Below are 20,709 nucleotides of genomic sequence, written 5' to 3' on the forward strand. Positions count from 1 at the left end.
GTGGAGAATGGATTCATACAAATATCATCAAAGGATTCTGCCCGGCTAAAGTTGACGTGTTCTTTAAATCAGGGTCATGCCGACGTCAAACTACTTTCCTGTAATCAGCCAACGGCGCCAAATTCCAATGCACATCATTTGCGCAGGCATTTGCATTTCGCCTTTTGCACAAGCCCGACGTCAAGGAAATGCCGATGCACTTACCTTCCGCAAGCCCGGCGTCAAGGAAATACCGACGGCGAACCCTGACGCAAGGCGTGCAGGAAGAAACGCTGACTGCGGCTCCGACGGCCTGCCGCGCTGAGACATCAGGTCGGCCACCAAAAGTTATGTTTTCCCCACGTCGGCCCTGTGTCGAGTTCGACTGCGAACCATGGTGTAATCCATGGCCGCTTGACACCCAAATCAGGACTACGGTACATTTAGTTGAGCTCTGTCGAATCCTATGTCCGGTAGGAGCCAGGCTAGGCCAGGCTGCCAGCGTCTTCGGGCTTCTACATATTTATGTATGTGTGTCTACGTATACATAGACTTCTGCACAAACACGAGCAGCCGGGCGACAGCCGTCGGTCTCCGTCGGTCGACTTGGATCAGCGTACTCGCTGTCAGCCTGTCTGTTTTTCGCAAGCACGGGAGACACTCAAGTCACACGGTGCTTCGCCGGAAGCAAGTCTTTTTCAAATCCTCGATTTGAATTAACCAGTGTATTCGCGATTTGATATGTGAGTCAAGCCATGAATTCGAATAACGGAAAGGGACAGGACAGGACAGGACCGACAGCAACTTCCTCTGCTATGTAACTCGTTGTTGAGAAGGCTCCTCCCAAGAAAGCAACCGCAGAAGGAAGTAATATAAACAGGGAGTGATTCTTGCTCCCTCAGTCTTACCCCAAGCTCCACTGCACCACACACAGCCTCGCCCACCCACACCCAGCACCAATCCACCGAAGAAACTTTCTTCCTTCCACCCAACCAACCGCACCAGAAATGCAGTTCAGCGTACCCATCGCAGTGTGCCTGGCCTTCGCCCACACTTCCATCGCCAGGCCGTTTAACCCCACCCTCCCCAGCAGCTCACTCGGCAGTCCTCTCGGCCTTCCAACGCCTGACTATATCATCAACAACCCTAACCTCCCCATCCGTCCCCAACCTGTGCCCGCTAACAACGGCCCCACTCCCAACGACCCGCTCAGATTCTTAAATCCCAACAACCTCTACGGCCCCCCTATCAACAACCCCTCCGGCATCGTCAGCCCAGCCCCAAACCCATACCCCTACCCCCAGGCCTACGGCAACCCGGCCTTGGCATATTCCTACGGCAGGGACAATCGGTTCGACGGCGCTTCTGACACGTTTTCGGCAGGCCCTGCTGGCATCTTCTCTGATTCTTCTCGCAACGGAGCCTACGACTCGCAGCGTGGATCCGGCGTCCTCTTCCAGAAGGAGGCCAAGCCCCAGGACGACTCAAAATCCAAGGCTTAGTTGGAATGATTTTTTGAGTCGGCTATGGTGAGCCACCACTCGCCATTCATGCACATCTTCACCAACTGACGGTGCTTCTCTTGTTGCCTATTCTAATCGAAGGATCGTCCCCTCCGATGCTTTGTCCACTGTGGCCGGCTTGATTCTCTTGCTTTACCAACTCCGCCATCTACCGTTCTTACATCCCACTGGCCTGTAGTCTGCTTCGTTTGTTGTCCCATTTCCGCCTTGACCATTTCCCACGCATTTGTTTTCCCCACAATCCTCTATACAAAGACAGTTCCACCATTTTGGGTTATCTAGCTATTCATACACACTCTATGACTTCAGTAGTTCACACATGAAGCCGACCGCACGATTTGATGCAATTTGAAATATCATCTCACATCATGAGGGTATTCAAATTTCTTTTCTTGGAGTCCCAGTGAGAACAACGCGGTGCCAGACGATTTAAGCCCAGGTACAGAGTGTGGGGATGAGTAAGATGCCAGGACAGGATGTTCCGTTCCGCAGAGCAGTCCAGATAGCCAGCCGGCTGATCGCCAAAAGAAAAAAAAGATATCAGCAGTACTTTCTGGGTTGTTTCTTGCCGAGTATTACACATAGTCACGCGAGTATTTGTGCGTCGCATTTACATTCCTTCCACGACGACATGAATGTTGAGGGATCTTGACGAAAGTAGGTAGTGATTTGTTCAAGCTTGTACATCAAGCCATGGCACTTCGGCTCGGAACACCAGGTGACCATTCATATTTCTACTCTTTTCCTGGATTTAATGTTTTTTTGAGGAACTTGACTCTTGAACTCATGAGGGGGACAATTTGATCTGCGCGTAAATGTGAGGAGGCATTCTCCCTTTCGCTTCCTGACTACGTAATCACCCTGCAAAATGGATCACGGTGAGAATCTCATACAATCACTTGGACTTTGAGGCGGGTTGCTTACAGTTTACGTGTAAGAATTCCGCGAGTTTGACCTTGAGCATGGCCCGCTTAGCTGGTCTAGATTCAAAGAATATCAAGAATTTAAGAAACCAAATAACCAATTTCCGACGGACTTGTTTGCAGGCTCGGCGGATCGATTTGCGTATTCTTTTCCAGAAGATCTTGTTACACTTCTGTTTGGAGTTGATAGATCGTTTGTGTAGCTTGTTGTCCGTACTCGTTCGTAGTGGGCGAGCGGAGCTCGGACTGAATAGCTGGCATTGGAGGAGGTCAGCGAGTAGCCCTGGGTCTTCAACCTCAGTCTTCCCTGCCGATGTCGACCGATCTTGATCCGTGGGTGCACCCCGGATCTCGACGTCCGGGGTGCTTTTCGCCACTGTGGTTGAGTCGTAGTGGTTGGATTCGGACCAAATGGGGGTTTGGGGATGTGGGCGTAATCCTGGGCGGTCGGGCCATGTATTAGGTCGGGTCGCCGACGGCAAGGAAGAAGCCTGCTCCAGCGCTCGCGGGATATCCGCGCCGGATGGGATGAATAACGAGTGCGATTCTTCGAAGGTTGATTGAATACCCAGGCTGGTGGTGAAGAGTAACGCAAATAACCAGCATGGGCTGCCACCCGACTTCATTTCGTCTTGTAAAAGTGTGGATGGTTCGCCTGCGAATAAAGTGCCCATGTGCCAGGGCTACACCTCAAGCTGAAGTACGTTTCAGACCGAACGGGGAACGAGCCTGTCAAGTCGGATCGAGACACTGTCTCGGTTTTTGTTTCTGGAACCCGGTAGCTGATCAATGCTGCAGAATGTGGAGTTGGATGTTGAGGTGCGTTGGCTAGCCACCATCATGGTGTGATCGGGAGCCCAGGTGTTATAAGCTCAAAGGAGGCATTTATAGGTGTTACGGCAGCAGCAGATATTGCACTTGGTCTCGTCCGACTCCGGAAGATATCTAACTTAACTAAATCCCTCCTTCGGAGGTCGCGCTTCGCGCCAGCCCAGGCTGTACCAGGGCTCTCCGACGTGGGGGACTTGTGTTAAGTTAGGGAAGATATGATGTCGCGTCTTGTGCGCGCCACCACAGCCCCTATGAATGACAAGTAAAGTGATAGCTTTTGCTGGCGATTCTACAAGCTTGTAACCGCTCAAGGCGAAGCAAAAATTAAAGCTGACGGCAAGCGCTTACCTTGACCAATGCCCCTTAGGATGGTATTCTTTCGGACCCTTCGTGCTGTAAACCTCAGGCAAGGAGGGACTTTGGTTAAATTGGCTATGCACATAATATGCCGCGATCCATGGCCCTTTCTTGGTTCGTATCGTAATTCGTAGGTGTTCGGCCAGTGTGCACTGAGCAGAAACGTGTTGGCACCCCTTTCGATGGCACGATCCTTATCTCCGTTGTCGTCATCCCCAAACTCAGCCCAATCACCGCAATTCAACATCCGTGGAGTGAAGTGGTGGGAGACGTGTCTCTTCCGGCCAGCTCTCCAGATTCAGTACCATTTGGTATCGAACTCTCGTGACATAAATATAGTTACTGATGAGGATTGTGCCACATTTTGCGCGACTGGCCCCCGGGTGTGCCCCTACACCGCCAGCTGTGAAGGCGCGCTCAGCCTGGAAAGACTGGATGCTGATTTTATTGAGGACTTGGATCCACTGAGGATGCACTCAGTTGCTGCTCAGACTTAAATACATTCTCAGTCCATCGCAGTAAAGCAAATTCATAAAACCCCGCCTTCTTCGTTCCTTCGCCCCACCGAGTAAAACTTCCTCGCGAAATCTAGCCATCACCTTCCTCTCAGCGTCTATCTGTATCAACAGGTGCGCAAGCTTCCCCGCCAGGGCAATCTGATTCCTTCCGTGGTTGTTCCCTAATAGCTCCCGTCACATTATAAGCTTAAATACATACATCGGCGAGTATTCATCTACTTCGTACTACGGGCGGATAAGGTACCTTTCGGCATTGCAGGTCAAGCTCGAGTACCATCTACATTCAAGGACGCACTAGAATAGCTAGAATGTTGGTGCAATTTCCTTCTTTACTTTCCCCTACATATAAATGATCCAACAGACTATTTCGGACGCAGCTCACGAGCCGGATTTTTTCCCCTGCAGAGTTATCGCTGGGGTTTCTAACCTGTCTAGAGTTTGGAAGTCTGTTCGAACCTCAAAATCTAGAACACCATCACGAGCAAAGAATCGAGTCCCCAGAACAGAAGATCACGAAATACGCGCCGAGTGCACAATGTTGCCGATAATACCGACAAGTGACCGCAGCTTGAGCAAAATCCTGCAAGAAAGCTTTGGATGGTGCTGGCCACCATTTATCTACCCTCAAGAGCCTTCCGATTCGTGTCTGGCGGTCTTACCCCCTCTCGTCCTTCGACACTTCAGACGATTGAATCCGGGCACTCAGCAGCAGCTATTGCGGTTCAAAGACGATAGACGGAACGTGGCAAATATTGAGGAATTGGAAGAGTGCTACAGAAGAACTTGGACGATCAGACGGATATTTCTGGAAACGATCGATAAACTTTACTTGAATGAATCTCTCGAGACCTGGTCTCCCCAATTCTGGACGGACGATAACTTGAGCGAGTTGTCTTGGTTAAGGCTCATGGATCTGTTGATGATGAAGGAGAAGAAAGAACCCCAAGAACCCGACAGAAAAGCAGATTATCCGGTCCACATCAACTTCACACCCTGTCACCCGCTGCAACCCAACCGACCCATCTCGACGCATCGCCAAGTCCAGGTTGAATCGATCAAACACATCAATATGTCGGACGATTCGCCGCGTTATTGGACCATAGGCTTCCAGGACACGATCCCCAAGAATCCGAGATTCCATGACCTCTGCTTGAAAAGAACCCATCCGTTCCCTAACATCATGATCTCAAATCACCTTGACAGATTAGGCCACATCTGGATCGATAAATTACGCGACGAAGATGAGCAAACTGATCCCCCGGCCAAGAAGTGCAGGGTTTTATTTCAAAAGACTTGCTCGGATGGAGATCTCGGTTTGTTTCTGTGGCCCCAGTTTAATCTCAAGAGGATCGGGAAGACTCTTCCGGGGAAACTGGCGAACTTCCTAACGACAGATACGCCCAAAATACCAATTTATCAGGGCGGGATTGTTGAAGTTTGTCCCGCGGCTTTCCATTCATCCCCTCCTCTTTATAAACTCTTGTTGAACGCTAATAAAAGATTTGTTTCCCCCCCCTAATTGTTCCCTTGTTCCCTTTTGTGTTAAAATAGCTTTGCGATCAAGATCGGCTAATATTATTTACCACGCAATATCGATCTCATAGAGTATTCATCGACCTACAAATCGCAATTGAATTCTGCTGGGCTAGTGAGGTTGACCAGGTCGAGGCACGAGCAGACTTCCCAGAAAAAAATACCAAAAAAAAAAGTGTAGCTCCGGAAAAACGTTCTTTGTGGATCGATAATCTCTTACAGTGGCCGAATCCAAGTGAACGGTACGTTTTTCAAGTGCTTGATCCTCGCTTCCTAACAGTCCCTGTAAATAATCAAAGGAATAAACATGTTTTCTCACCTGCTAACCAACTCTTTTCTTCGATCCTTCCTCAACTCACCCTGATCGATTTTTCTGCTTCGTAACTTTGCTTTCTCCCCACGTGTTACAGCCATTCACATTATGTCAAAGCCCCGAACTCATACCCCGAATTCGATATAGACGACGAAGAGCAAGACGGGATCGTAATAAGCCAGACGGACGAGCAAGAGTCCCGAGAACAGATAGCTATAACCAAAGTCAAGGATCAATCGAATCCGATGGATGCCGATCAAGACACTTCAAGCGATGAATGTTTGTTCATGCCCGAAGAAAGAGCAAACAGTCTCACCGAGTGCAACGATAAAGATGAGAGCATACCAATCTCAGGTACATGTTGCCCACTAGAATGCCCTGCTCAAATCAACTGCTTAGGCACAGATTCATCAGAAAACCCGATCCTCCGTGACTCCGATTCGGTGTCCTCCCCTCGTAGAATAAAAGTTCTAGGAGAAAAGCATCATCATCAAGATCCCCAAGCCATCCCACTGTCTGACAAAAAAGACCATCCGGGAAAGCCATTGCCCCGACGATCAAAACCGGCCTCGAGACACGGAAAAGAGAACGATTCAACTCAAAAAGAAGCCCGGAAAGTGAATGCCAAAGGGAAATCTTCGAGTGGTAATAGCAATAAGTCTGCCAAAAGGAAGTCTCCTAGATTAATTGAAATGGCACACTCCAATCAGCCAACAACCTCCAAAAGAAAACGAATTTGATCCGCTTGCATTATTTCTCCTCTCTGTTTTTCTTGTTTGTCTATTTTCTTCCTTTTGGGTGCTGATCAGAACAACAAAACAAATGCTCTATTTTTCATATCTTTCTTGTATGTCTCCACTATAAACACGTCATACCTTACCCCTTGGTTAGATTTGTACTTATTTATTTATTTTCACTGAAAGGTACTGTTTTCTTGTTACCTATTCTGGATAGACAAACGATATAGAACAAATTTTATAAGATGGGAGGCGTGTAGTTGGCTGGATATATTTCCAGTGGGGCACAATGTAGGCTGCCAAACATAACATAAGGTCCCAGCCTCCTGTGCAGCATTTGGCTGGTCGCGAAGCAACCCCTACCAGATGGAGGGACTTCTAAACTAAAACACTCTGCTGGCGTGAGCCAGATCCAAGGTTTTGGTGGGAGCGGCTTTATTTCCATCACTGCACCTTCAACACTCCACAGATTCTTTCTAGTTTTTAGTACATGATACATCTACTTCTTGTTTAAAAATGAAAATAAAACAATTACACAGAGTGGCAATGAAGCCAGGAGAGAAATAAGTGCCTCTATGTCACACCAGGCTCACACGGGCTTTGTGTGCACATAAGAGCATCTCCTGTTGAGGGTAATTTGGTGACATGTATATGCATATGCAATGTCATCCGTACTTGTGGAGGGTACACCTAAAAGCCCGCTCAAAATCTGGAAAAAAATCTGCTTTCTCTCACTTTCCCGGTTTTGTTCATCATTGAGTCGCTGTGGGTCTTTCAGGTTCAACTTAGATACTCAAGACTCAAGAAGGCCATTTGTAAATGAGACTAGTGTTTCAGGTGAAGAAGTGAAGATAACATCTGGAAGGAACTGAAATCAATTACTCATGAAATTGTTGACCAACATAGCTAGCTCAAAGGATTGAAGATCACAGTATTTCAGGAGGAGTTTAATCATCAAAGCACAATAGGGGGGTTCACAATTGTATTTTTGGCTTCTGGAGGCCCCATAAAATGTTTCTTGCTGGTGCACATTTGGGCCATAAAATCACCACCAGAAATGGTAAAGCATTTCTGGTCATTGAAAATGCAAAAGAAAAATTTAGACTCCAATAGGAATACACACCAGTGCAGCCGGTGACCCATCTGATTCCCGGTCAATACCACTCATCACCTGGAATTCATACCTCCATCCAATGGCTGGTCAACACGGTTCATACACACTCAGCTCAGTGAACCCAACACCAGCAATCAGACACACCCATACACCCCACTCAATGACCCACTTGGTCATTGGGTGGATACACACTCCACTTCATGACCTGTTCATCTGGTCATTGAATGGATGTTATACACTCCACTCAATGACCGGACCTGGTCATTGAGTGCATACACACTCCACTTGAAGATCAACCTGGTCATTGAGTGCACAGACTCCACTCAATGACTCCGGGTGTTTTCTGACAAGCTAAAATTAGGCTAATTTTTAATTGCGTGCACATCTCTCCTGGTGAGGTGATAAAATTTTGCTGGTGAAATCCAATTGTGAACCCCCCTAATAATAGGAGTATTGGAGTTGGTTTACACCTTGTTTTATATTGTCTCATGTATGTTTTTATGCTTAAAACACTAAATTATTTTTGTTCTAGTTCTTTTTTGCTTTTTCTCAAATTTTTGTCAAAATTGTGTTCAGTTCACCATTATAGATAACATCTTTATCTCTCTTTCATATATTTCTGATGTTTTGTGTGGCTCATGACTTATTGTTTTTCATTGTTGTTTATAGTCTATTATCTACTACTACTGGCTTAATATATATACAATTTAAAACAAAGAGTGTGTGATCCAACATCACATGGTATCAAGAGTCATCTCTTGAATTGTATTCAGTTCAAACTTCAGAGTTAGAGAAGAATTAAAAGCAAACTGAAAAAATCAATCCAAAATGACAGACAAGTCTGATTCATCAAACAATAATAAATCATCCATCCCTGTTGATAGGCTTACATTGGCCAATTGGGTACAGTGGAAATCTAGGTTCACACTGTATCTTTAAAGGAATAACTTGGAGGACTTGCCTGACAGAAAATGGATTGAGGACAAAAGAGCTCTAAAACATATAAGAAGAACAACAACAACAAAGCACTTGACACATTATACAGAGCAGTAAGCAAGGGAATTCATAACGACATCCTCAATGATGATACATTGTTCTTGGATGTGTGGGAGGTGTTGGCATCAGCATGTGGAAAAAATTCAATCATAACAACGTGCACTACATATAAAAAGGTACACTCAATGTGTTTTAATACTGGACTTACCAAGCACATTAATAAATGTGTTCAAGAGTGCATACACTAGGATTTCAGACATAACATAAAATCATATGCAAGAATTTGGTACTGTAACTTTATTCATGGCAGCTGCAATGTTTCTTGATAGGTTGGAAAGCAATACCAACATGGCTTCTCTAGTTCAAACATGTTACAATATTGAACCTTTCAATTTAAAAAATTTAATTGATTGTATAGTGATTGAAGCGTTGCACCAAGAAAATCTTACCAAATCATGTGATAACATTATTTTTGCTGCCTCTTCTAATTCCTTATCAAAATTGAATAAGAAGAAATATAAGCAGTCTAGCGGACAAAAGAATAAAGCTGCAGCCCCTACAATTAATAGTGGGGGTCAATTATCATCTAGTAAGGGAAAATCTGCAAATGATCCTTCAAACTCAAAGTCAACAACCTCCAAATCCGTTGAAAATCAAATCCAGAAGTTGATGTAAGAGCTGAAGATCCTCACTGGGCTAGGCACTGGCTTTCAGGAGAGACAAAGGTCTTGAGGGTTCTGATTAGGGTTGAGAATTGGGCCAGGTTGGCCCATGGGCAACCCACACCAGAGCTCTTGGGTTGTTGCGAGTTGTGATTTTTTTAGGTCCCACACCAAAATGGGCTTGCCCAATGGGCACCTGAGTTTGAATAGTGGGTTTTGGGCAGCCCGTGGGCACCCATGGCGGGGTGCTTCATCAAGTCATTGTTGAATCAAAACTCAACGAGTCAACACCCAAGTTTCAAAAAGCTATGTCTGAGGCTATCTCCTGCAATATTACTCTTGTGGCTACCCCGTCTCTTGCCAAGACAGTGCTGACAGCCCCAATGTCATCTTCAGCTTTGCAATTGGCCTTCTGAAGTGGTCTCTGAACTAGCCAAGACAGTGCTGATGGCATCAATGAAGTCTGTTGCTTTGGAATTGTCCTTCTCAGCTGGTGGTTGCATTCTGGATGAGTATAGAAAATGATCACTGTCAGGTTGCTAGAGTTGAAGTTGGAATCCTTGATCTTTGCTGAGCTCACAAGCGCTTGTTTGTGGGTCTGACCCAAGTCCAACCCAATGAAATCAGTAACCCAGCCCAACCCAACTGTTTTGAGTTGGGCCATTCCAAGAGTCCCACGGATCTTGGCCCATCCATTTGTGTTCAGACCCTTGTTGGGCTAAGCAAAAAAATGAGTGGGCTGGTTTGGGCCGGCCCAATTCTCAACCCTAGTTCTGATGCCAATGTCAGGGATCTTTATTTCAGCTAGCTCAGGGAGAAATATCAGTAGGGAGTTGGTCTCTGCTAAATACTATAGAAGGAGAGAGAGAAAGGGAAAAGGAACAAGAGAGAGAGAAAGAGAAGATGAGATGGCTTACCTGTTGCAGTGAACTAGGCCAGATGGACAGATTGTGGAAGGATGTTAGTTCATTGCAAGGAGAAGAGAGAAAAAGAAACACAAACCTAGGCCAGATGGACAGATTGTGGAAGGATGAGAGAGAGACTTCCACATCTGCCCAGCTGACCTAGACTACATACAAGCTGAGGTGTCACAGATTGTGACATGAGAGTGAAACAGAAGCAAAAGGATGGAAAGCACACACAGAGAAAGAAACACAACACAAAACCTCAACATTACCTAGCTCAGGGAGACATATCAGCAACAAGTCAGTCTCTGCTGAGTTAGGAATGGAAGAAACAGTGGCTATATGGGTCTGAGTTGGGCTTATGAAAGGTTTGTGAAGTGCGCGGTGCAGGCAGGCTTTACAATTGAACAATCTGTTAGCAATCTTACTGATTTGATGAAGAAATTCACCTCAATGAACATGTTAGAAATGGTGCATAGCTCAAAACAGATCTCTAAATCAACGCAAAACCCATTTGAAGTAGACTCAGATCAATCAATTTTCTTCATTGCTACATGTTCAACATGCATAAAAGGAATATTTCTCCCGTTTTTTGGTCACCTATTGACGTGCAGGGAGATGATCAACAAGATGAGCGAGTATTCATTGCATGGAGAGAAAAAAAAAGGGTGTTGCGCTGGTCAATTATCCGTCTTGTGCTACCGGCAGGATTCATGGGGCAAAAGGGGCATGGCCGGCCAATGGTCCGTCGTCAAAAAACAAAACGCTGGGCGCGACAACGTTGATATCATATTCCTCTAGCTCTTTGTCGTCAAACTCTTCACACTTCATCATGTTCATGTTTCCCGATGATTTGGACCAATTGCTCAAGCTTGCTGCCCTTCTCAAGGGGAGTACCAGGCACGAGTTGCCACTGATTGAACACCTATGAATGCGCAAAAGAGAGTTAATGTGTGATTTGAGACTGAAGATGTTGAGGTGAGGAGTCCTACATACATCTGGGAGGAGGCTGGTCCGGAGGTAGTGATTCAGATAACGGCAAGTAGGTCTATAGAAAGTAAGCCAAGATGCAGGAATGGCCTGCTGCAAAAACTGAGATTGCCCAAGGATGAAAGACTAACCTTGATGGTGTACATGGGTGTACCCACTCTCTGTTCCTCAGAGAATATGCGACCTTGCTTCTTGAAGGCCAAGGTTGGCAAGCAAAGAAGCAGCGTAAACAACACATTGAACAGGTTTGATAATCTGAGCCAAGAGCCAACCTGGGTGTGGGTTTTCCCAACCCAATCCCATGTTGTGGCATTTTCCCCGGGGAGCCCCCAAGAATTGGGTTTATTAGGGCCCGTTTGGCCGCGCGGTGGAATCTCAATCTGAACTCGCGGTCCCCCGCAAAATTGAGGGCCTGTACCATGGGGCATGAAAATTGAAATTTTCCAAATTTATTTGCCTCAAAATTTCTTGGGACAAAAACTGAGCCTGGCCAAAATGTAGGCTTGAGCCCAAATGTGAAGAATTTCAACATTTGAACCCTCCGCTAGTTTTCAATTTTTGTGTACAGGGCGAAAAAAGTTTAAATTTCTCAAAATTGAGGCCCACGGTACAGGCCCTGAGATTCTGGCAAGATTCAGAATCTCGCAACATGAGCTTTTCCTGAGATTCCAAAAAACCGTTTGGCTGCCCAAATATCTGGCAAAAATCTCAGATCCCCAATCTCTCCGGCCACCAAAGACAGATCACGTTGAGATTCAGCTATTTTGCTGAATCTGATGACCTGAAACAGAATCTCCCCGCTTGCTCGCTCCCCTCAACGCTCACCTCCAAGGGCAAAAATCATCCAAGTCAGCCTATCACTTCAACACCATTGGCCAATCAACCACATCACTTCAGCACTGCTGGCCTCACCTTATCAGGCAAGTTTTTTTTTTTTTTCTTTCTTCATTGCATGTTCTGTAAAATGCATTCATGACCGCATATCCCCTCTAGTCAGCCACCACCATGCCTCCCAAAGCTTCCTCCCAAGCTATTCCAAGCAAAACATCCTCTTGAACCCATTGTGCGCCGCGGTTAAATCCAGGAAAATCCCCATTGGCGCTCACTCAAACTGCAGCTCTACCTGCTGGGTCACTGTTGTTGAATCAAACCACTTTGCTGACTCAAAATTCTACTCCGACTACTCAGAGTTCTATTCCGGCGACTCAAGACTCCACTCCGGCAGTTTCTTTGGCTACTGCAAAATGAATCTCAAACGCAACCCAGCTCCACCCAGATGGAGTCTCATGACTCGTTGTTCTCTCAAGTACCTGATTCCCAGCTCTTGGCCACGCACAAAAAGTTGACATGCCGATGGACCGATGCCGACGATGCCACTCTAGTCAACTGCTTGAAAGAAGAGATGGCACGTCATGGTAGTACAGCCAATGGCTTTAAGCCTGCGACCTGGAACCAAGTGGCTCAAGCACTCCAAGGTTATGAGCTAGTTAACGGCTTGAAGGCAAAGGACAAGGAAACCTGCAAAAGTCGCTGGCAGGCGGTGAGTAGCCCAAGGTTTTAATCTTGGTCAACAAAGCAAGCTGACCGAGGTGTTTGCATTACAGCTTAAAAAGCTTTATGTTAGCTTCCAAACGGTCGCCAGAATGTTGGGTGCTGGTTGGGATGAGACTTCAAAAATGGTTACCCTTTCCCCCTCGGTATGGAAAGAGCTTGCGGAAAACAAAAGCTCGACCGGCCGCGATTTGTCACAATGGGAGCATCGATTGTTACCCCTATATTATTGAGATCTTGGTAGAAGCATACTCATCAACCGGTCATGTAGTGATAAATAGAGATGTAACCTAAGTGAAACCTAATTGAGTGTTAGTTAAATAGTCATTGTGTACTGTTTCCTATTTCTCTTTTCTTCATTCAGTTTTCACTTCTGTTTCATCTCTCGTCTCACACATCAGGTGTGCTCGCCCGCTCGTCTCTCTTGTTCGTCTCGTGTCGTGTCCTGACACTCGCTGGTCTTTTAAAAGATCCTCTGCGCCTAGTTGTTCTATAGGTTATGAGCCCAGAGTCCTAACTCTGAGGACGCGCTTATTATCACACGACCGAAATCCCTGCTATCATGTCTGAGTCTAAGAATCAAATCCCTGATCTTGCTAAAGTCGATTTTCCGACTTGGAAGCAAAAGATCCTCGGATATTGTCAACAGCTTGGATTTAAAACATACTTGACGACCTCCGTAGCTCCTGCTGGTACCGATGCTGCTGGATTACTTCAGTTTAACCTCAATCGATCAAAAACAGCCGGTATCCTCCTCTCTCACATGGGGATCAGCAACTTCAACCGGTTTGTCACCGACACCAATGAAGAAAATCCAGTTGAGCTCTGGAAACTTCTGACCGATCATTACGAGGCAAAGACTGAGGGTAATCAATCCAAAGTCTATAATGAATTTATGGCGGCTCCTTACAAACCCGATCTAGCCAACTACCTCAATAGCGTCAACCAGCACATCAAAATTATGACCTCGGCCGGCATGAAATTCACAGGGCCAGAACTCGACATCAAAGAGACATACATCGCGGAGACCATCGTTCTCAAACTCCCTCAAAAGTACGCGACAGCAAGGGATCTTCTTTACGCACAAAGACCCTTAACCATTGAGCAAGTCCTCAAAGCACTCGACAACACACGTCAAAATGCTAGCTTAACCTCGGTCAACATCAAGACCGAAGACACCGCGATGGCCGCCTCATCAAAAGGAAAAGGCAAGCAAACCAAGAGAGAATTCTGCTCAGGTGGAAAGCATAACCCGAAATGTGGCCACTCTGAAAAAGAATGCTGGCAACTCAAAAAGAATGCAAACACAGCGCAAGCGGACGAATCAGACAGCGGCGAATCAAGATCAACAGGCAATGGTCTGCGTTGCACCATCAAAGCTTTCGCAGCTATTGGCACACCTAACATGTGCTACCTGGACAGCGGTGCCTCGCATCACATATTCACCAACAAGTCACTCTTCAAGTACTACCGATCCAAGTCTAGTCAAGTAGAACTCGCTGATGGCCATAGTCTTGAAGTATGCGGGAGCGGCTTTGTCAACATCGTTGCCGAAAACAAGAAGATTATCCCTCTGAAAGCGCTTCATGTTCCTGGTCTCAGCGCGACACTCATCAGTCTCGGGCGTCTCTTCGAACGCGGATGTGAAATCAAAAGAACAGGCACATCATCCTTCGTACTGATCCGAGAAGGCGAGGTTGTTTTCAAAGCATCTGTTATTGGGGGCACCTGCATGGTTCACTTAACCACGACTCATGAAGGTCCGTCTTTGCCATCTCCGTCGGCTCGTGTTTCAGCAATCACTGACGCCAATCTTCTCCATAGACGTGCCGGTCACTGCAGCAACGAGGCACTGAAGCGAATGTTCGGCATTTCGGCTCCTAAGATCAAGTGCGACGCTTGTTTGATCTCTAAATCTCACCGTCTTGTCTTTCCATCTCATCTCCCTGAAGCCTCTCATCCACTTGAATCGGTCTATATGGACCTGAGTGGAAAAATTACACCCTCTTCGTTCGGTGGTGGTTTCTACTATTTCAAACTCACCGACTGGTTCACATGCTATCGTCATGTTTTCATCATCACTTCTAAATCAGATACTTTCTCAAAGTTTGTTGAATACTATCACAATGTTACAACAATTCACGGTTGTCCAATAAAGAACGTCATCTTTGACGGTGGAGGCGAATTCAATTCAAGAGAATTCACTGAGTTTCTCAAATCAAAAGGCGCCAACATCCATGTCACTGCGCCGTACACTCCTCAGCAGAACGCGGTCGCCGAAAGGGGCAATCGGACCACCAGTGAGAAGGCTCGAGCACTTCTCAAGCAGGCCAAACTTCCTGCTGAGTACTGGGGCGAAGCCGTTTCGACAGCAGTTTTCCTTGAGAACATCACTCCCGTTCGTAAACTAAAATTGAAGACGCCTCACGAACTGTGGTTTGGCTCTCCTTTTGACATCTCACGGCTCCGTCCATTTGGTTGCAAGGCCTATGTCAATATTCCGAAGAAGCTCAGAGACGGAAAATTTGGTGACACCGCAAAAAGAGGTTTGATGGTTGGGTATCAGCTGGGAATGCATAACTGGCGCATTCTACTTCCAGGAGGGAAGGTTGAGCGCTGCCATGATGTCACTTTTGACGAAACAGACTTCCCAGGAGTCTCCCTTTTCTCCTCAGCTGATCTCTCTGAGCACGTCGACTCTCTGGATCCCGCAGAATTTGAAGAACTCGAGCAATCTCCTCTGATTCCTGAGTCCAACGAAACTCAAGACAACGGTCAATCAGAGTCAAATTCAGACGATTTTGATCCAAAGGACTTGGTCGAATCAGAAATCGCCAACCCACCCAATCCCGTTCCCATGGCTCCAAATAATGCAGTCGTTGAAAATCAACCCAGGCCTAAGCCCGGCTGGGACATTGTTCTTGCACCGGACAAAGCCCCGAAAGATATCTCTTCCGCCATTGATGAATCCAACATTCTCGAACACCAACGACGGGCAAACATTTGCATCCTTGATTGTCTAGATGGTTTCATGCTGGATCATCTTCACCCAGATCCAGATATTCATGCTATAGCCTACATCTTGGTGGGGGTTCCTCAAACATACAACCAAGCAATGGCTTCTGGCGAGGCTGAACAGTGGAGAGCGGCAATAAATCTTGAACTATCGGCCATGGCTGATCTGGGGGTGTGGGAAATAGTTCGCATACCGCGTGACCATCAACTCCTCGGGACGATCTGGGTATTCCGGAAGAAACTCAACGAGGACGGCAACGTGTCAAAATTCAAGGCGCGATTATGTGCTCAGGGGTCTCTTCAAGCGGCAGAGGACATCCTTCACACCTATGCTCCGACTGGAAGATTCGCGGCCCTTCGCACGGTTGTCACAGTTGGCCTGTCTCGAGGCTATCAAGTCCATCAGATGGATGCAAAGAATGCTTTTCTGAATGGAGACTTGGAAGAAGAGGTGTATCTGCGTGCACCGGCTGGATTGGCCGTACCTCCAGGTCACTGTCTTCGTCTGAAGAAGGCCATTTATGGTCTTCGTCAGGCTCCTAGGGTTTGGTACTCCGCTCTGGCTAATTTCTTTAAATCTATCGACTTCCAACCATCTCCAGCCGATCCATGTCTCTTCATCAGTAACTCACCATCGTGGGTTTGCTTCGTACACGTCTACGTGGACGATATGGTCATCGTCAGTCCTGATGTTCAGCGGTTCAAAGATCTCATTTCGGCTCGATTCAAGATGGAAGATATCGGTGAATTAAGGCATCTTCTGGGAGTCAAAGTGGCTCCTGTTGGCGACAAGCAGCTTTATCTCTCGCAGGAGGCGTATCTGGTCAAAGTTCTAGCGGATCACAATATGCTAGATGTCCGGCAAACCTCAGTTCCGATGGTTCCCAACACTCAGCTAAGCAAGTCCACACCTTTTGAACGTCAGCAGTTCGAACGCATTGGCGCGAATTACCGTCGTTCTGTTGGCATGCTCATGTATCTGGCAGTCTGCACGCGTCCGGATATTGCGTTCGCCATATCACAATTGTCTCAAGATCTTGAGTCTCCAGGGATAACTCACTGGAGGGCAATAATACAGCTTCTTCGGTACCTATCAGGCACTCGCAATCATGGAGTTCTTCTCGATGGAAGATCAGAGTTCAACAGCATGAAGGTCTTCTCCGATGCTGACTGGGCCAACGACGTTCAAGACCGTCACTCATACTCAGGTTACATAGCTACATTCAATGACTCCATCATCTCATGGCGCTCGCATAAACAACCAGTCGTTGCGGCTTCAACAACTGAGGCCGAATACATATCTCTCTTCGAAGCTGCTCAAGAAGCAAAGTGGCTTCTCACCCTCCTCGACTCTCTCAACGTCAAATTGTCCGGAAAACTTTCTCTATTAGTGGACAATCAATCCGCTATTGCTCTAGCTAATAATCCCATGTTTCAACAACGAACCAAACACATCCCAATCAAATATCATTGGATCCGCGAGTTCATCAATGAAGGACGTGCTGCAACTCACTACGTCAGCACCAACGACCAACTTGCAGATTTTCTCACCAAAGCGCTGGCGAAAAAGAAGCACCACGACTCACTGGTCAAGCTCAACATCAACCGGTTTTGAGCAAGGGAGGGTATTGAGATCTTGGTAGAAGCATACTCATCAACCGGTCATGTAGTGATAAATAGAGATGTAACCTAAGTGAAACCTAATTGAGTGTTAGTTAAATAGTCATCGTGTACTGTTTCCTATTTCTCTTTTCTTCATTCAGTTTTCACTTCTGTTTCATCTCTCGTCTCACACATCAGGTATGCTCGCCCGCTCGTCTCTCTTGTTCGTCTCGTGTCGTGTCCTGACACTCGCTGGTCTTTTAAAAGGTTCAATAATTTCATTCACTATTCTCTCTCTCATGTTCATGAAATTAATCCATTCAGTTTTCACTTCTGTTTCATCTCTCGTCTCACACATCAGGTGTGCTCGCCCGCTCGTCTCTCTTGTTCGTCTCGTGTCGTGTCCTGACACTCGCTGGTCTTTTAAAAGGTGTGCTCGCCCGCTCGTCTCTCTTGTTCGTCTCGTGTCGTGTCCTGACACTCGCTGGTCTTTTAAAAGATCCTCTGCGCCTAGTTGTTCTATATATATCACGAACTGGGCGAGCTCATCGAGGGGAGCGTGGCCACCGGAGAGCTCATGGAAATCACAGAAGATGGCCCTGCCGAGACCCAATGAGAAGTTGGAAATGTCATTGAAGACGTTGAAGGTGACATTGACGATGAGGATGACGCTAGCGATCCAGATTTGGCTGTCATCCGAGCCCCCGTTCCCACCATAACCCCTACGGCGAGGATCAGGCATGTTGCCTGAAGTGCTCGTTAACAAACTCAAGTTGATGGGTAGTAGCATGGCGAGTGCGATGCAGGCTCCGCTTCCACCTCTAGTTTTCACTCAGTCGGCCCCGCCTCCTTCGGTCCTCATGCAGGCCGTTGAAATTGTCCAGAAACACACGGACCTTGATCCTGAACAAATTTTTGAGGCAATTGAGTTCATCAGGCAATCAACTAGCGAGGCCAAGGTGTTTGTATCGTTAAACAAAGCTCTTTGCCCAACTTGGCTTCGCATGAAATTGAAGTGGTAGCTTATCCGTCCTGCACCCTTATGCTTTCCTTTAGTTCAGTGATTTCTTCAATCTCATTTCGCTTATCTCTCATGCATAGATTTAGTTATCAGTTGATAGAAAAATGGATAGAATTCGATATTATCTATAATTGAATTTAAGAGAACTCTCAATCAAGCTGGTGTGTTCTGCCCGTGCCCGTGCCTTTGCCAATGTCGGAGAAGTTTCTTATAATCAGCCCACATCTGAAGTGCAATTTCGTCCCATTTTTTGGAGTCCCAAGCCGATTCCGTACGGGAAACCCCAGGCTTGTGCAAAAGACCGTATTCAACAGTCTCCGGCTGCTGAGAATCAGTAGCCATGGTCTCTCGTCCCGACTCCCAAGCATACTTGATCGATCGGGTCGGTGACTCGGATGAAGTTGTGCAGGAAGGTCATCATAGTGATGACCTTCACTGAGTATACTGATGGTGATTGAATTTTATGATGGGTTCTCTTGTGCGGAGCGGCCCAATCGGTGGTGATAGTTGTGCAGCCAAACACCCTTGATCAGCAGAATCTGGATCTCGATGTCACAGATCCAGATTCCGGGCATGTTTGGCTGCCCGGCTGTCATTGGCCAAGATCAGAATCTGCCCATGGGCAGATTCTGATCTCGCGAGATCGAGATTTTGGCCCCCGCGCGGCCGAACGGGCCTTAGACGGTGGGGCCGGGGAGAGCTGGAAGCTATCTTTATTCGTGCTGGGCCCGGGCGCATGGCCTAGCGGCGGCTGTGGCCGAGATGATCGTCTATGACGACATCATGGCCTTCAAGGGGTAAAACCCAATGAAAGAGGTGAAAAAGAAAGAAGATTGTTGAACCTTGGGATTGTATGGTGAAATCGAGGTCAGAAACGTTTCGCCAATCGTGGTCCGTATATTTCACCTCCTAGACTAGACCATTTGCATCAATACTGAAGACTAGGGCAGAAACACTTCGCTAGCGACATGAGTATACGCAGTCTGCATCTCTTATCGTCCAGGTCACAAGTTATCACCCAGACGGATCCGGATAGGTCCCATGGTCCTGCCAAACCGGTATTCCTCATTCCGTCCTTGCAATACACATACCAGCCAGTGCCCCTTGGACAAGCCCCGAGGAAACGTTTCGATCGCTTGAGAATGACTGGCTGTCTGTCCCAGCATAAAGCCCAGTGCCTCCTGCTCATTCGGAGGAACGACATCGCCACCTGCCCGTTATCATTTAAAAGGAAAGAGAAAACACTAACCGGCTGGAAGTAGTACTACCCTCATAAATTAAAAAGTGTGTGATATTTCTCTCTCCGCATTCTAATTCAGCAATCTGATAGATTTCCCGGCTTCAATTATCAGATGAACGCCAAAACTGGATTTGCCTACCTCCTCGTCCTCTTCGCGGTCACTGGCATCTGCTTATCTCTTTTTCATCAAGATGGTGCGATGGTACCCTCGCACACCAAGCCCGGAAACATTCATATCCACGGCACCTGGCCACACGTTACCGGCTTCACTGAAACCGACGTCTCCATAAGAACCGTTGGAACTGGGCCCCTCCGAGTGCACTTCATTCAGGCTAATAACCCGACGCCTTCCGCTGTATCAGTCAAGTTGGTATTGGACGGGCATGAGGTCTTTAATCAACAGATATGCGACTTGGATCCGCTGCAGGCCGGCAAAATCGTGATCCATAGAGTAAACGGAAATAGGCCTCATCATGTTCTGGCGAAGTACACCTTTAAGCAGGCGGAGAGTGACATAGCTGGAGCCCCAACCGGCTCCGATACGGATTAAGAAACTTCTAGTAAGCTCTAAAGTCGGCTCGATATCAAATATGCCTCTGGACAGCCAATTTTTTTGGCTCATGGCTTTGTTTTGACTCCCTGCCACAGATAGAACTCAAGCCGTTTTCGATTATACACATCCCTTTTCAGATGCATGTAATCTCCCTTTTCCAACCCACCGTAGCACCTGGTACATGGTTTCTCACTCAAGACATACATAGATGAATTTTCACTCATTTAGCTAGCTATTAATTCGGACATATAAATGCTGAAATTATGAACTGGATGCCACCGATACCGAGGAGAGACAGTGATGAGAATTGAGATGAGCGAAAGAGGCTCGAGGAATAGGGGCAGAT

The 20,709-nt window shown here is 46.9% G+C and overlaps 5 protein-coding genes across 5 annotated transcripts; 4 read left to right on the plus strand and 1 right to left on the minus strand.

The window, feature by feature from the left end:
• Positions 1-986: 986 nt before the first annotated feature.
• On the plus strand, positions 987-1,680 carry PtA15_3A379 (uncharacterized protein; the record flags this gene model as incomplete). Its single annotated transcript, XM_053167341.1, has 3 exons — positions 987-1,247; positions 1,363-1,508; positions 1,584-1,680. 3 exons carry the CDS (start codon positions 987-989, stop codon positions 1,678-1,680), a joined length of 504 nt encoding a protein of 167 aa, XP_053018568.1.
• A 717-nt stretch (positions 1,681-2,397) lies between these two features.
• Positions 2,398-3,099, minus strand: PtA15_3A380 (uncharacterized protein; the record flags this gene model as incomplete). Its single annotated transcript, XM_053167343.1, has 1 exon — positions 2,398-3,099. The coding sequence occupies one exon, from the start codon at positions 3,097-3,099 to the stop codon at positions 2,398-2,400; it is 702 nt and encodes a 233-aa protein (XP_053018569.1).
• A 1,567-nt stretch (positions 3,100-4,666) lies between these two features.
• Positions 4,667-6,717, plus strand: PtA15_3A381 (uncharacterized protein; the record flags this gene model as incomplete). The annotated part of the gene is made up of 3 exons (XM_053167344.1): positions 4,667-5,566; positions 5,683-5,906; positions 6,075-6,717. 3 exons carry the CDS (start codon positions 4,667-4,669, stop codon positions 6,715-6,717), a joined length of 1,767 nt encoding a protein of 588 aa, XP_053018570.1.
• A 5,940-nt stretch (positions 6,718-12,657) lies between these two features.
• PtA15_3A382 (uncharacterized protein) lies at positions 12,658-13,047 on the plus strand (the record flags this gene model as incomplete). The annotated part of the gene is made up of 2 exons (XM_053167345.1): positions 12,658-12,921; positions 13,006-13,047. 2 exons carry the CDS (start codon positions 12,658-12,660, stop codon positions 13,045-13,047), a joined length of 306 nt encoding a protein of 101 aa, XP_053018571.1.
• Positions 13,048-18,289: 5,242 nt separating this feature from the next.
• Positions 18,290-20,360, plus strand: PtA15_3A383 (uncharacterized protein; the record flags this gene model as incomplete). The annotated part of the gene is made up of 2 exons (XM_053167346.1): positions 18,290-18,508; positions 19,923-20,360. The coding sequence occupies 2 exons, from the start codon at positions 18,290-18,292 to the stop codon at positions 20,358-20,360; spliced, it is 657 nt and encodes a 218-aa protein (XP_053018572.1).
• Positions 20,361-20,709: the final 349 nt, after the last annotated feature.

The sequence above is a fragment of the Puccinia triticina genome, chromosome 3A (assembly GCF_026914185.1).
Source record: "Puccinia triticina chromosome 3A, complete sequence".
Classification (NCBI taxonomy): Eukaryota; Fungi; Basidiomycota; class Pucciniomycetes; order Pucciniales; family Pucciniaceae; genus Puccinia; species Puccinia triticina.